At 36.4% G+C, this 16,037-nt stretch overlaps 2 protein-coding genes, 2 long non-coding RNA genes and 2 other non-coding genes across 8 annotated transcripts; 3 read left to right on the forward strand and 3 right to left on the reverse strand.

Annotated features, from left to right (window-relative positions):
• Nucleotides 1–210: 210 nt before the first annotated feature.
• On the reverse strand, nucleotides 211–3,080 carry LOC122629677 (zinc finger CCCH-type with G patch domain-containing protein). The gene is made up of 9 exons (XM_043813386.1): nucleotides 2,828–3,080; nucleotides 2,495–2,719; nucleotides 2,356–2,436; nucleotides 2,148–2,288; nucleotides 1,812–1,954; nucleotides 1,567–1,745; nucleotides 1,206–1,469; nucleotides 934–1,122; nucleotides 211–777 (listed from the first exon to the last, which is right to left on the reverse strand). Exons 1-9 carry the CDS (start codon nucleotides 2,876–2,878, stop codon nucleotides 479–481), a joined length of 1,572 nt encoding a protein of 523 aa, XP_043669321.1. The 5' UTR covers nucleotides 2,879–3,080; the 3' UTR covers nucleotides 211–478.
• A 214-nt stretch (nucleotides 3,081–3,294) lies between these two features.
• Trnam-cau lies at nucleotides 3,295–3,367 on the forward strand. Its single transcript has one exon. It is a non-coding gene; the product is annotated as a tRNA-Met (tRNA).
• A 3,361-nt stretch (nucleotides 3,368–6,728) lies between these two features.
• On the reverse strand, nucleotides 6,729–9,127 carry LOC122629437 (homeobox protein MSX-2). 2 transcript variants are annotated; one of them, XM_043812850.1, is made up of 3 exons: nucleotides 8,989–9,127; nucleotides 8,008–8,338; nucleotides 6,729–7,918 (listed from the first exon to the last, which is right to left on the reverse strand). In XM_043812850.1, the coding sequence occupies exons 1-3, from the start codon at nucleotides 9,056–9,058 to the stop codon at nucleotides 7,648–7,650; spliced, it is 672 nt and encodes a 223-aa protein (XP_043668785.1). In that variant the 5' UTR covers nucleotides 9,059–9,127; the 3' UTR covers nucleotides 6,729–7,647. The 2 variants fall into 2 exon arrangements, with proteins under 2 accessions (XP_043668785.1, XP_043668786.1); XM_043812851.1 differs by having other exon boundaries at nucleotides 8,008–8,335; nucleotides 8,989–9,123.
• Nucleotides 7,796–12,102, forward strand: LOC122629439. 2 transcript variants are annotated; one of them, XR_006327263.1, is made up of 6 exons: nucleotides 7,796–7,927; nucleotides 8,121–8,340; nucleotides 8,438–9,114; nucleotides 10,326–11,185; nucleotides 11,394–11,562; nucleotides 11,732–12,102. It is a non-coding gene; the product is annotated as an uncharacterized LOC122629439 (long non-coding RNA). The 2 variants fall into 2 exon arrangements; XR_006327264.1 differs by lacking the exon at nucleotides 10,326–11,185.
• On the reverse strand, nucleotides 11,787–11,893 carry LOC122629734. The gene has a single exon (XR_006327339.1). It is a non-coding gene; the product is annotated as a U6 spliceosomal RNA (small nuclear RNA).
• A 1,529-nt stretch (nucleotides 12,103–13,631) lies between the features above and the next one.
• LOC122629440 lies at nucleotides 13,632–14,962 on the forward strand. Its single transcript, XR_006327265.1, has 3 exons — nucleotides 13,632–13,908; nucleotides 14,080–14,236; nucleotides 14,576–14,962. It is a non-coding gene; the product is annotated as an uncharacterized LOC122629440 (long non-coding RNA).
• Nucleotides 14,963–16,037: the final 1,075 nt, after the last annotated feature.

Consider the following 16,037-nt stretch of genomic DNA (forward strand, 5'->3'; position numbering starts at 1 on the left):
ATAATTTTGTTGTTTTGTATTTACTAGTACTTGTTTTGACTACACTGTACATAATGTCAACTGTTACATTTGAAATGTCTCGAATTGAATCTCTTCCTTCATTTGTTATTCCGTCGTAAGTAATTATTAAATTACATTAGAAAAACTCTTGAATTTAATTTTATTAGGATAATTAAAGTTGTTATTATAAAAATTATAATTATACATATGTGAAAGAAAAATGAGAAATGTATTTCATTACGATTAATATATACATAAAGCAACATTTGAAATAGTAGTCATTTTAATAGAAGTTACATTCTTTTAATGATTACTTATACATTATATATATGCATACATGTGTGTGTGTGTGTGTATATATATATATATATCGTACAAAATTTTTTGTATATGCCAAGATATTTTGTACAAGATTTTTTAATCTATTTAGTTTGGGTTGGTATCAAACATACGCATTTTTTTTTTTTTATTATCTACTTTAAAATATAGACAATTTTGCTTTGTTTTTTCTTTGAGTTTGTTCAGCTATAATATTTTTTTCACAAGTACGTAACTCAGTAAGTTCCTTTTGTTTCTGATTGTACTGTGCTAGAATATTTTTGTAAGGCGCGCTATCTTTTGAATGTCTTGTCATTGAATTTTTAAGTTTCAATGATTCTCTTTCTAGTCGGCTGATACCTTCACCTATTTGAAAGTTTGCCACATTTAAATTCCAGTTTGACTCTGCTTTCACATTACATTTAGACTTTGATGTACTGGCAACATCTTTATTTTTATCTGTAAAATTTAAGGGAACAAAAGTTTTTATTTTTAACCTTTGGATTAAGTACAAGGTTTACATAAAGTCTGGTAACATTTTAAATGGTAATTAATGTGATTTCTCTATAATAACACTGTATATATTATGGTATTTGTGTGTATATATACACTTACTTTCAACTAATGTTGCATTTAGTGTCGTATTTAAGAAATTGAATATATTATTTCGTTCGTTTTTCTTTTCTCTTTCATATTCTCTCTGCCTTTGTTGTTCTAACTTTTGTTGCTTTTTACGCATTTTAAATTCTGCAGAAAATAGATTTTTGTCATTACCAGCTATTTCACGTAACTCCATACAATGATCTATAAGGAAACCATATAATAAATAATTATATCATTAACAAAAAAATATACTAACAGACATTAAAGTTGAAGTGATTTTTTACCTAAAGATCTACCAGCTGGTAATATTACAGGTTCAATAGGTTCTATTCTTCCATCTGCTCTTTTCCCTAAACCTGTACCTCTTACATAACCCATTTTTTCCATTAATTTACTACCTATACCACGTGTATGTTTTTCCCAATGTCCCAGAGTAGATGGTGATGTTAATAGAGATTTGTCTATTAACTTTTCTGTAGTATAATCTTTCTCATTGTTATCAGTTTCACTGTCATCAGATGCATCAGATATTTCTGAATCTGTAGAGTCTATAAAATAAGTAAATATATATATATATATATATATATATATATATATATATATATAAATGTATGTAAATACAATATGCATGTCTATAGTACATACCAAGAGGTACAAGATCTTGTAAAGCTACTTCTGCAATATCACCTTTTGCTTCAAGTTTTACACGAAAAACTTCTTCAATTTCATCAGGCAATTTTATTACAACTGATCTATACCATAGATTATTGTTTTGTTTTACTAGTACTCTATTGCCTGTCTTAATATTTTCGTACTTAGGTTCTCTATAATCGAAGGAAATTAAGAAAGAAAGAAAATCTATTTTAAATAATAAAATATATATATCTTACTTATATTCCTGCAGATTGGAAAATGATACTATTTCTCCATGTGAAAAATGACATTGATCGTCAGAGAACTTACAATTTCCATCAAAGAAATATGGACATGGAAGCATTTCTTTATATGTTGGATTAATAAAGAGCACTCTGACCTATTTAATAATGATATAAGAATTATTAGTAGAAGGTTAAAAATTAATTCTGAAACGAACGTGCACCAAATATTGGTCTGCCTGAAATATCTCTCCATTCAATATTTATTGTAGATTATTCTGAAGATTATTTGAAAAAGGTATTTAAAATTATTTTTCTAATTTATGAGCTATTATCAAAATATTGATTAACCTTAATTTCATGCATAGATTTCAACGATGGATTAGTACTTCTATCAACTGAACATATCATAGCATTGTGGTAACCACTATTATCCCAACTGCTATTGAGGCGAGCTCTACATTTCATTCCCTCAAGTTGCTTCAATTCATCCTAGAAGATTAACTTGCACCGTATAATTGTATCATTGCTATGCCATACCACATATTTGCGTACTGACTTCTATATCATTCCAAGCATCTGCAGCATCGCTACTTTGCTCAATGTTCTTTGAATTGTTTGAGCAATCTTCTATCTCTGCCTGCAGAAACAACAAATTATTTATTTCATTTCAAAGAAAATGTAGGTAGATTAATTACCTTAAATAAGGCATATTCATTCGCTAGTGGATCAGTTTTATCATTTTCTTTGCCGTTAGAAATTTCAATTATATCTGGACTTTCAGCTCTTCCAATTCCTTCGAGTTTTTCTAAATTTTCCTTGGTCAAATCAATTAATTCTTGAAGATTTGATTTTAAATTTAACAAATCATTTTTATCACTTTCCTCCGTTTCCATAGATAACGCAGATACAATTTGGGATAGCTATAACACATGGACAATATACGTAAGGAAACTATATAGATCGTTTGTTAATTATATCTTTATAAAGGTATATATCAATTTCTATCATTATTAATTCAAATATTATACCTGAAATTCATATTGGATTATAGCTTCTTTCAGAGTTCTAACATCCGTCATTGTAAAACGTATTTGTAGATAGGAAAAAGTTAGCAAATTATTCAAAACAATCGTTGATATAGAACTATCTTACTAAAGATTAAATATTATTGTATAATAATTCTTCGACACAATTCCAACATTACAAGCAAAACGCATCACAAAAGAATGCAATTCACTATCAGCAGTAACCGGAAAGAATACAAAAGCAAACTCTATCCACTTGCGCCCTCTGTATAAGTAGTTCGACATTATTGAATATAATCCCAATGATAATGAAATAGTAAGTAATATTATCAATGTAGAAAAATAAAATAAATATTTTTTACAGATATTATTAAGGAAAGTGATATATACATGTATGTATATTTTTTTTAATTATAATATAGTATATTTATTTGAATAAAATATATTTTAAAAAGAAGGGAAAATACAGCGCCTCGGTAGCGCAGTAGGCAGCGCGTAAGTCTCATAATCTTAAGGTCGTGAGTTCGATCCTCACCCGGGGCAGTTTTTTGCACATTCAAAGTATAAAATTTGTTTTTCACAATAATAAGTATAATAATAGAAATCCACTCTATATGTCATCTTTTTTTAAAGCTCATTTAATTTTAATCTCACTATCAAAAATTGAAATGAATTCTATTTATAATATTATAAAATTAATCGTATATCGATACGTTCAAAGAAAGCAGATCGTAAAATTTTTAAATATATTGATAATAGTAAGAAAAGAAGATATCGGAGAAGGGAGAAAGGAAAGAGAATAAAAGACAATTATGTAAATGTAACGTATGCCAAAGGGCTCGCTCTCTCTTGAAATTGAAATGTGGAATTTAAAACGAGTTGTGAATTGTTTGCTGCCCTTTAGCGATACTGCAATTTGCAAACAAACAGCCCATTAAGCAAAGACTACCGACTGTTTTTGTTTTCATAGGAGAAAATTTTCTATATCGTCGTCAGCGTTTTCAATTCTTACAGAGGAAGATGGTTTAAAGTTATATCAATGTCATCTATAATTTAATAGAAAATGAGAATCGATGAAAATACCATCGTCATGGCAGAAAAATCAACATAGCGTTTCTTCTGCAAGAAAGACGTAGAGAAAGAGACAGTAGATATGAGTGGATATTGCGAAGGAAATAGAGAAAGGTATGTATGTGATTCAAGGAAAAAAGTCTGCATCGGAGAGAGGGCGGCTTTATCCGTTCACTGCGGAGCTGTTACGTATAAATGCAGAAACGCGGCCCGGTTCGCGGAGGTTGAGCGATCGTTGGTGGGAGCGAGCTTGATTCCGCGTTGATTCAGACCGTATTCAGTGCATCGAGCTCGCGATGAAAAGGCGTTCCGTTTTCTGAATATATTCCAATTAAAAAGTCGGAGCTTCGTTGCCCTCACCTCTGCCCGCTCACCTCCTGCCTTTACCTCATCCCCCGAAAGAGAGAGGGAGAGAGGGAGAGAGAGAGAGAGAGAGAGAAGGAGAGATAGAGAGAGAGAAAAAGGGAGAATGAGAGAGGGAGAGAGAGAATGAGAGAGATAGAAGAGAGAGAGAGCAAGCGCCGGCTCAAGCGCCAGCTCGAGCGCTCTTCTTTTTCTTCTACGCCCCACTCTCCCGTACCACCGACCCCCTTTTACTTCTGCCTTTTGCCTTCCGCCCCTACCGACGACGCGATCCCTTTTTCCTATCGCTCGACCAACCAGACATTTTCTCCCTCTCGCTGTTTCTCCAGCAATTACTTCTCCGCTTTTTCTTCCTTCTTCTTTTTCGCTTTCCTATCTTTCTTCTCTTCTAAAAAAAAAACTCTTTCTACCTTTTTCTTCGTCGATCCTTTCTAATATACCTGACTCGATTTCATCCCCATATTTTCTTCCAGATAATTTTCATTATTTTCAACAATTGTTTCATATTTAGGAAGAAGCAGATGATACATTTTCAAGTTAGACAAGATATCTTTACCTAACAAAGTTTATCTTTAACTTTGGACTACACTCTACGCAATTGTTCCTAGCATGGGAAACGGCGAATCAAGCTTGTTTCATCCTCCGTGAAAAACAAATGTAAATTCGACGCGTATGTTCGCGCACGTACGCTTCGGAACCCCCATGAAGTATTTAACGATGCCACAGAACGAAGGTACATCGTAAGGCCAAGGAGAGGAGAAGACGAAGAGGAATACGAAGCGCGTGCCCAAGTGCCAACAGGATTTACGCACGTATGCACGCGCGTGTGCAAGCGTGTATGCACGCGCGTGTATAGATACGGATATTCGCTCGAGTACAATGCGCACGTGGCCAGGCACACGCAACACCACTTGTCTCTCTCAACTTCGATTCCTATCCCTTCGTGGATGATCCTCGGGTCAACTTTTCGTCCTTGATCTCGAGACTGCATCACTAAACAAAACTAAGAGAGAGAATCACCCTGTAACACATACGACTTCGCTATAAATATCACGAGCTCGTTAACGAAACTAATGCAAGAATTTTGGTTGAATTCATTAATCGCACTTAATCGGATTTATCACTAAGATACAAATAGGATTCATTTTTGTATCAAATGATATTTAATTATATATTTTACAAGGAAGTATATATATATATATACATATAGTGTGTATATATCTATAGGTACGTAACACGAATATGTGAAGCGAGCGAGAAATAACTCAGAAATCTAAATTAACGCGATTATATTTAGAAACGGTCTAACGAATATAAAATTGTTCGCAGAGATAAAACGTTCTAATTACTTATATCACTGGCACGTTTTAATTATTTCGCTGGTTAATGGTTAACATTGGAGAGAACGAAGAAACGAATGTAGTACGGTAGGTCGAAGAACAGTAACCGCCTGAACCGACTGAATAGCGAATGCCGTTGGATATCATCGTGAATACTGTACGAATGATTATGTGAAAGTAATTACGCGTAAGAGATTACGTAGGAATATCATTGAGATTTCGTTTCAACTATGCTGCGGTGAGTCCTAACAAAACGAAAGAGAAAAAGAGAAAGAGAAAGAAAAAGAGGATTCAAGTTGAAGAAGGACACAAGAATTTTTCCTTCGTTCGAGCGATTTCACGCTCGGTGAGACGAATCTGCTTTTCCTATAATTCGAGGACTTGCGATGTAAGAAAAGAAAAAGAAAGAGAAAGAGAAAGAATGAGTACCACGGTTTATTCCATTCTGAATAAACCCGAAAAGAGTATCTTCCTTTCTAAGATCGCTCTTCGCTTATCTTACGTTGGATATACGAAACTTCGCGTAATGGAATTGACATGTATCTTTTTTTGTTTCTTTTTTCTTTTTATATTTCAGTAAGAAAGAGATCATTAACGATATCGTTATCCAGCAGCTATGCGTGTTGCCTCATAAAGTAATCATTCGTATGAAGATATCGTTTTCTCTCTTCTTTCTCGCCCTAATTAACGTTATCGACCCAACGCGAAATATCGACGAAAGACAGTCGTTCGATTGTATATTCTCTTGTCGATTCCATTCAATTAAATTCGTAAGCCAATTCGTGTTCTAAGTGGCCTCAGTTCTTAACTTGTATCGGTTTCAACCAATTACTTCGAAAGGGGCAGGAGTCGTGCGTTTTGGACACGTGCCCATTGTTGTCTACGAATTAGGTTACTATAGTAGCTCATTTTCGAGTGAAAGAAAGTACTCGAGAAGATAGAACAAAGATAGAACGAAGATAGAATAAAGATAGAATAAATACATTCTAATGATACTCTCTTAAGAATATATTTCAACTTTTAAATAAATTGTAATTACATGAAACGAAGGTATATGCATTAAGGGATTAATAATTGGATAGATTAATATCGTGGGGTTATATATAATATATAATAATAATATACAAGCATTGTTTATATATTATTTCATAATAATTTATTTATCTACAAGAACTTCTCATTTTACACAAAATTGTCAACTAGTGAAAGATGTTAAGTTACATATCGATAGTGAACGTCGATTAAATCACTAAATTAAAGTTGACGTTAAAACACGAAAAATACGCACATAGTTGAACATTGCACATTCGGTAATAAATATCAATTTTCATCTTTCAAAGTGATCATTTCAAGTAATACAATGAAATAGCTACGTATTAATATCACTATATTCTCTAATTGTTATTCATCGATCGGACGTTCGTTTCAGAGAATTATTGGATCCCCATCGTTGAGTGATAATTTATCATAATTTCCACAGTAGCTACAAATTACTGTGCTATTGCAGAAAGGTTTTCATCGTTAAATATGAAACCCGTTATCGGCAAAAACATTCGTTTACCTATCAAGATAAGGACCATTTGCAAGAAACAACCGAATATACGATCACCGATCTATTTAATAATTACATATTTACATTGTCGATCAACTGTCCCGTTTGCAACGAAAGCAAACACGAGAAAAGGCTTTAAAACCAAAACTTTATCGACTAGAAATTCAAGAACGTTTATCGTTCTTGATCGCATGTTGCTGATAACATACAAAAATATTGAAATATTGCACGCGTGCGTATAAAATAAAATTTCACGTTGAAAAAAAAGAAGAGAGTTTTCTTAATCGCGTAAGTAAAAGTATGTATAATGATTTAAAAAGTAATAATGAAAACCATACCATTTGTCAGTTGCAGCGATGAAGATAATAAAATACATCGAGTGGAACCTTTTACTTCGTCTTTGCTTCCACACGAATCTTTTCTGTTGCTCGTAGGAGTGTTCGAGTTAGGCAGGAGCTATTTGATGATTCGATATTTAAATTATGATATCGCACGCGTTAGAGTGGACAGCCGTGTACATATGTAACGTTTCGAAAAAGTGCAGCCGCCGTCGAAAGGAACGCTGCCGTGGACGCCGTGGATGGAGCTGGTGGTGGTGGTGGTGGAGGTGCATGATTTGTCACTTGTGTTTGTGTATTGTAAGACGGGCAATAGGCGTCTATGCTACCATGATGAAGACCGACGCCTCTCACAAGGAGCTCTTTTTCTACCGTGGCTTGATGACGAAGTTGTTCGAGTCGTAACTGATTCTGTCTCTTCCACTTCGTTCTGGAACAAGTAAGTAGTAAAGGTTCGAGTATAAACGTACACTCTTCCGAATATAAAATATATTCATAGAGATAGAACATGTCGCTGACCTTCTATTTTGATACCAAGTCTTCACTTGAGTTTCTGAGAGAGACAATGCATCTGCTACGTCGCTACGATCCGCTACGCTTAGATATTTTTGACAACGGAATTTTCTTTCTAGATAAGCAAGTTGAGCATGTGTGAAAGCCGTTCGTCTTCTTCGTGGCTTTCTTCCACTAGGTGGACCACTAGGAGTTCCACAAGATTTACCGGACGTTGCCGGACCTGGTGGAGGCGAGAGAACAGGTGGTGGACTTCCTAGTCGAGTACAAGGACTACTGCCAGGGTCGATTGTATCTTCGGAATCCGAATGAACGGCCGAATCATCTTCGGAATCTTCTGTAAATATCAATGTGAAGAAATATTGCCTCGTCAATTTAACCGATAGACAAAGTAAAAGTACAATTTGTACGAACAGTTGTCTTGTTAATTTGACAGATTTGACTCAACGGTGAAAGCCTATTATCGACACAATGCCAAACGAACGGAAATCGATTTACTATCGTCCCTAGTTCATGGTAAACGATCTCAATCAAGATCCTGTGGTGTCGTGCAACGATTGACCAATAAAACTGGGAAGCGCTGCGGGACAGAGTAAGCGACGGCAAAAATTTGTGGACTAACGAATCCTAACGAGTCACTTCGCACCTAAAACCATCTGTAGGATCACCCCTAACAGGGCGACACCCTGTAGGGTGGATCGTCGTTCCTCGGACCCCGAATAGTGGATAAAAATAATAGAAGAGTCCTTAGGGGGTATCTTTTAACGAGAATCCCGACGGTAGTGCACGCGACCGACTCGTGTTTCGCATATAAAACACTAATAATCTATCAAAATTCATTTTTTTATTGATTGTGAAATCTTTAAAAAGTCTTCGATCGTTCGAGAAGTCGATGTAAGTTGAACAAAATTTCCTATCGAACTAATACTTTTATCTATATCATCTTGATTAACAAGTCATATTTTTATATTTTTTTAGATCACCTACCTTGAACTCTGTCTGCCAGAACGTCGCCCAAAAGATCTCTTATCAAAAAGGACTTGTGTTCTTGCATCATCGTCACTGAAGAATCGACGCAAACCAGTTTTGAAAACTAAACAAGATCACTCGAGCGTAAGAATTATTTACTTTCCGTATCCGCGTTATCACCGATCAGTCTAAGGAGCCGACTTTCATGCTATCGTACGGACGCTCGGCATCGTTCTGCGTCGACCGCGAGCACGGGGATGACCGGATGTATCTGGCCGACGTTCCACTGTCGTCATCGTCCTAGACATTCTTGTCGTCTTCGTCGTCGTAGCCACGTTGCGGGTGAAGGCGAGTCGTTGTAGGAGGCGGAGGCTTACTCGATAAAGTTTGGATACGGGGGTGAGGGGTACTACAGCATTCATCGTCTCTCCGACTATATCTTTCCCAAGCCCCTGCCACCCCTTCGAATTAATCCGCCCGTTTATTTTGAACGGGCAGCCTAATGCCCGCGCGATTTCGCAGCCATTTTGGGGGTGGAGGCGCTATCCGCGAGCCCCGCGCATTCCCTTAAAAACAGTTCGCACGGCTCTTGCCATTGGTCGGTGGTACGGACGAGTGAGGGACGAAAAGTGTCTTCCGAGAGATGCTATTGGGCGGATAAACGCACCCTGCGCGAGAGAAGGTTGGTTCTCTCCCTCCATCGTCTTTCATCCCTTCTATACCTATTGCTTCGTTTTCCTTTTGTATGCATTCAGACGAGAACACAAGGTATATAATAGGGCTCGCACGAGTTGGTAAGGTAAGGACTACCAAACGTAGAGCCGCGTCGACTAACGGAGGTGGGCTGATAGGGGAGGAAGTAATTGGCAAGCGATTACCGTAGAAGGAGAGGAGCAAATTGGATGTGAAACGTTTCTGTAGCTTTATTATGATGCAGTCTTGTTCTATCTGAATTTTAAACTTATCTCGTGACTTTCTCTCTTTTTACCGTCGCGCAATTCTTTCAAATTTAAAGAGATAGTCACTACGCGAGGAAAAAATTGGTACGATCGACGGGCAAGCTTCGATCCATTAGCACCTATTATAAAACGTACTTCAATCTCAATGATTTTTTTTTTTCTGCAAACAAGGCTGAGTAAGATTGAAAAAAATTGTTCTTCGTAATTGAATTTAATTGGATTAATAGTCTTTAACTTCGTTATATTTCGTCTCTGTCGATTCATAATCCAACAAGAAAAGATTATCACCAATCATAAAAATGATATAAAATCATATCATTTTTAATTTTTCTTATTATATACGTTTATTATAACCGTATCGATTACTCGAGTAATATTTAACGTTTTCTGTTTTAGAGTAACTCAAATTGCGATGATATCGTAACGAAGTTGATTTATTTACATCGACCTCGAGAAAGGATAACGTTAGCAGTACCAAATGTAGGAGAGATAGATATGCATCATATTTACATAAATACATCCCTCGCTGTTTGGAGTTTCCTACCGTACCTCCCCTTGCCCTTTGGAGGGGTAGTTTGTGAGCGTAAATATGCATGATGCATGCACTCACAAATCCTCAAACCGCCTACTTTCTCAGCCGCCTCCATGCTTCCACTATTTCTCTCGCGGCCCTGGGCTCAACAGCACCCTGTTAGTCTATTCACTGCACTACACTACTTAGCTTTTGTAAGCACCTACACATAGGATATATCTACATAGATTTGTTTTCGTATATGTATTTTATATTTTACGAAATCGCATTCAGTAGAAACGATAAAATACGAAAATATGACGATAAAATCAACGATGCGTATATACACATATATATCTCGAACTTATCGATTATTTAACCGTATTGACGTACTCTACTTGCTTGTTACTGTATCACATATATACGTTTTTATTAGAATTTTTATCTCTTCGCGCGTAAAAAAGATCTTTCTTTCTAAAGTCAAATCTTCCTCAAAAGTATTTGTTTTAATTATTCTTTATATGACATTATTATACCATATCGACACCTGTAAAGTCCTCCTTATGATGTCGAGCAGTGAACGCGATGGATCGGAACGCCTTTCTGAATTCATTAGGATTAACGTATGCAGGAGATTAATTCAAGGGGCGGCAAAGCGGCTAGGCGTCTTCTTACCGGGCGCAGAAAAGGGCGCCGAGAACACTGAAAAGAGGGGAATAAATGAGTGATAGAAGACGGAACAAGAGTTGAGTAACGTCGAAGATGAAAAACAAAGGGCATCTCTCTCATCGTTGAGAAGCCGTATCGTTTATCGTCGATGCGTTGTTTAGAATAATTTATAGATTAATCATTGAGCTAGTCCGCGATATTATTTTCATTGAAATAAATAATCAATGATAGTATTTTTCAAAGGAATAAAGATATCTAATTTTTTGTAAATTTTCAATTTACAGAATCAATGTATATCTCGGTTGAATCAGGTCATCTAATGGCACCTAATACAGTATCGCACCCTTAAATTGGATATTTTGCGAGGGGAAGATTCGTGTATGTGAAACTCGTTTTATTATCGCATCTGTCGTGATCCGAACGAAGCTAAATTGATGGAAGTAAGAAAAGAGGGTACGTTATGTTAGAATTGGCTTCGAATCATGTTCCCTTTGTCGGATGATCGTTATCGTGACAATTTTCTTCATCTTTATTCTAATACAATTTGCGGTATTCTTTTTCCAAATGAATAAATTGATATTAATATTGTACATTGAATAAAATTAAAAATATTGTTTTCCAGAGAATCACCATCGTGCAAAAAAGAAACGATGCAGAATTTTTAATTTATCTTGGCAAAAAATGTGGAACGCTTCACGATTTTGCGTGTCATCCTTGCGCAGGGGCCATGCTAATCTTCTCTGTATCGTTCCAATTTTAGTATATGTACTGCCGAAGCAAGTACAACAGGATAGATCAGGAAGAGTAATATATAGAAATCTACTCCATATATAGTGTTTGCGAGAAAACTTATATACTTGTAATGTATAGTATTCTTAAGCGCCATCTAGTGAAAGATTTGCGTAATACTTGCAAGTTTAGCTAGAAAATTCTTGTAAGTATAGATTGCAGATACATTTTTATTAATAATCTTTGATAAGAAATAATACACTTAAGATAGTAAATACATAAATAGTATTAAACTTTATCATTTTCGAATTAATGAAAGACATTCTATTTGTTTTATCATTTCGTTAGATCAGTTATAGCAGATATTATATAATAATTTATTTTATAGATATTTTTCTATATTAATTTTGTATAATATTGTAATATTTTAGTTGTAAAATGAAAATCTTTTTTATGTCATAAAAGATGATAACACTCAAATGGAAACATTCGTAAAAATCGATGACTCGATAATAACAGCGCCGGTTGTGGCGATCGTTGCTACGAATTGGTAAATACAGATAAAAAACAGTGAAGAGGATCACGGTGGAATGATTTAGAACAGTGATGGGCAGAGAGCAGGGATCAAATCGCGAGGCAAAGAACTTCGAAGCCGTTAACAATCACGGCAAATATGAAATCCATTGACGTTCGACCGTGCGTATGAATATAACTGCGAATACGAATATTTTGTGGATGGTTGTAATGTAGAATGTTGTGTAGTAGTAATGAACAGGACCCTCCGAGCTCTAAATATGCATGTGCACGTTCTTCAACTTGTTTTTTCCTTCGTGATTCAAGAGGTTCGTAAAGTTTTTGCTCTTAAACATTGTCTCTAATTTCTCTATGCTACAATATTGCTTTGCATTTTATAAAAAATATAGGATAATGGAAAAGTTACAACGTTTTTTAAGAGTTTCTTTAAGTTGATTTAATTAAACTTAACAATTCATCCATTATTTGGATTTTATATTACGCAAAAACAATTTTCTTTTTTACAGATAATTTCATTGATGCGATATTATTCTGCACTATGACCATTGCAGAAGACATCATTTTAATACAGTTTTTATTTTAACAAACCCACGTGATATTATTCGAGCCATACGATGTTTCTTGAAAAATGACGAGTGAGTAAGAAAAGTTGACAGGGTGTCTGTTCAATCCATTTCTACAAATCCACGAATTAAGCGAGGAAAAAAGGCGCATATATGCACCCTTACCTTTTCTCCTATATACCGGTATTCATTTGAATTTTTTTCTTTTCACTGTCTTATCACGTTTATGAACGGCTCTCTTTTATCCTTTGCTTATCCAATGTCTTCGGTTAACAACGCGATGTAACGTCCTTAAGATGTCAAAGGGTAGAGCTTTTTCTTTTTACTATTATTATTATTATTCGCGAGTTTTGAAAAAGAAAATAATTGCGATCCCGTCAATTTATTGCTAAGAGTACAAATCTACTTGATGAATGCAGTCTAGCGAGTCACGATTCACACAGTGTTCTTTTCTTATAATACGTGCGTTGACAACTTGTTTTAATATCACTGCTACGAGGGATTTATAAATAAAGAAAAAACATAAATAACAAAGATTTTTAACATCGTGAAAGAGTCATCGACTTGTTATCGAAAATGTTATGCTTTCCTGAACTGTATTTTTTATATATAGGAAACTAAATAAAAAAATATCTGAGATGCTTCAAACGAATCGTCTAAGTATGTTGCCTATTGTGCTTCTTTCTTTACAGGGAAGCGGAGACACTCTCGAAGGATGGTGGTTATGGGAAAAAGAGTGCTTGAACACGGACGTTGGTCAGACTCCCGCGGTTCCAATTACGAGTGAAAGGCGGCCCTGTTCGTTCGTCTCCTATAACTGCGGACTCTTCAGGACTTCGTACGAGGCCCTCTTACCCCCATGACCACTTTCGAGTTTCGACACGCGTGTTTCCATGGCAAATGCTACCATTTCGTTGGATTTGATCATCGCACTTGCTCGCTTATCGCTCTACGAAACTGTTGCGACTTGATGGTAGTCAAATATTTTCGTGGCTTTTTCAAAGTTTATCTTACCCAAAGAAAATATTTCATTGGGATATGTAGGTTATAATGGGATATGTAATTATATTCACGATGAACTAACAATTTCAATATAATTATAATTACCTCGATCAGTTAACCAATGATTCATATTATTTTGCAGAATAAATATAACAGATAAAATGTACGTGTTATCACCGGAATCTCTACGAGGGAAACGATTATCTGATGTAATCATATCCCTGCTTTGGATCTAAGAGTTGGGTAATCAAGGGACGATTGCTATCACAAAGCTGCTTGATTGGCTCGTTTATGTTACGGTAATGCTCGGGACACTATGAGATGGTGTAGAGTCCCTCGATAAGAGAAGGGCTCTTGTATTCTCGTTAACGAGATTCCACGAGAATGGTCGCATTCTTGTTACAAAATTAAATGAGAATTTCTCGTTCCGCAGTGAATTGAACGAAGAAGCATTTTGATGAAATTAATCACCATAGAGATACATTAATAGACATCAATCGTCTAATTATCTAGTTTTATTTATGTAAACGAATAATTATTGGATTATTTTATAGCTATAACCGATTTCAATCTTTCACACGACCCAAAAACTTTTTCACTGATGACGAATACATCAAAGTTCCTCTTTCGGTTTCAAGGTTGATCAAAGATCCCAGTTCAGGAGGATAATCGTCGCAGGAAAGCAAAGACGAGGGATGTGTCGTAGCGCAGTGTCGCCAAAGTCGAGAGGATTACTTGTTTACAAACGACAGTTGATTTGACAAAGCCGCGAGTCCATTTATACGAGTGAATATTACAAGGCGTAGTTGAGGGGTGGCTTGTTATCCGCTCATTGAAGTTAACCACGGGGCTAAGTGCGCGGAGGAGGGAGGGGTGATGCTCGTGGTAAGGAGAATACGAAGAGTAAAGGCTAGGTAAGCTGAAAGGGGAACCCTGCTGCTGCCGCTCCTGTTGGAGGGATGAAAAGTTGGAGGGAGGTTAGAGTAACGGAGAGAGAGAGAGAGAGAGAGAGGGAGAGAGAGAGAGAGAGACTGACAGAGAGAGTGACAGAGAGATAGTGAGCGGAGAAAGAGGGAGGGAAACGGAGAAGTGAAACGGCCAATGAGAGGCCAGATCGTTGCCGAGGTAACCGCGGGGCTTTCCGACGAATTATTCGACCGAGATTGAAAAGTTAGCGACGTGCGGTTTGAAGGAGAAGAGGGGCGAGGAGAATTTCATGCCTCCATCCGGTCTATATGCCGTTGGTAGATGGAAGCAGGAAGGAATGATCACCTCGAGCGTCGTTTTCCCCCGAATCAACTAAACACGATGAATTAAGATTCACCTTCTTGTCGATAGACACTCGAATAGATACGTTGATAGGGTATCATAATCGAGATTGCTTTCTAGTCGATGATATCTTCGGTATCATTACAAACATTGAATGATATTCTTTACATAGCGAAAAATTAATGAATTTACTTCGTTAAAAAATATTTATGTTCGTAATGTAAAATTATATTATTTCTACCTATCTTTTAAGAACATAGAATCAACGTGAGCATAAATGAATAATATCCGTAGAGAAGATATAGTCGTTCGTTTTTACAGTAGTCTGAAAAAATTGACGCGATGTCGGTGACGGGTCAAGCGTGTGAGAGAGGACGCAACTGAAAATGTTTATTTCTGCATCCGCGTACACATGACGCCCGTCTACGCTGCTTACCGACTGGTAGGTACTCCGGAATTACCTGACACGTGCATAATTAATGCCTCTGACGAGGGTGCGACTCTTGCGTTGCACAGACACGCGCGCATCCTATTCGTATTATCTGTGTCAGAGAGAAATGAAAAACGAGGGTTGATATGGAGGACGGGGGGAAAGACGGTGAAAGGTAGAAATCGCGACTACAGAGAGAGGAGGAGGAAATCGAGAAAGAAAGAGAGAGAGAGAAGAGAAAGAGAGTGAGGAGGGACGGAGACGGACTGTTGCGAGGATACGGAAAACTACGACGAAGGAGAGGAAGGAGGAACGATTCTTTCGAATGGACGATATGAGTGGAGAGAGTTGAAAGCCAAAGTTGTTGGATAACCGACGTGGAAACGCGGGATAATGACTAC

Source organism: Vespula pensylvanica, chromosome 5 (assembly GCF_014466175.1).
Source record: "Vespula pensylvanica isolate Volc-1 chromosome 5, ASM1446617v1, whole genome shotgun sequence".
Lineage (NCBI taxonomy): Eukaryota > Metazoa > Arthropoda > Insecta > Hymenoptera > Vespidae > Vespula > Vespula pensylvanica.

Bases quoted from the DNA above. Each gene is read 5' to 3' on its own strand.
- LOC122629437 (XM_043812850.1), bottom strand. From the start codon at position 9,058: ATGATGCAAGAACACAAGTCCTTTTTGATAAGAGATCTTTTGGGCGAC. The intron at 8,339-8,988 runs GTAGGTGATCTA...TGATATTTACAG, and splicing joins TCTGGCAGACAGAGTTCAAG to AAGATTCCGAAGATGATTCG. The intron at 7,919-8,007 runs GTCAGCGACATG...TACTTGTTCCAG, and splicing joins ACTTGGTATCAAAATAGAAG to AACGAAGTGGAAGAGACAGA.
- LOC122629677 (XM_043813386.1), bottom strand. From the start codon at position 2,878: ATGACGGATGTTAGAACTCTGAAAGAAGCTATAATCCAATATGAATTT. The intron at 2,289-2,355 runs GTCAGTACGCAA...TTAATCTTCTAG, and splicing joins ATGCTTGGAATGATATAGAA to GATGAATTGAAGCAACTTGA. The intron at 1,123-1,205 runs GTAAAAAATCAC...GTTTCCTTATAG, and splicing joins ACCAGCTGGTAGATCTTTAG to ATCATTGTATGGAGTTACGT.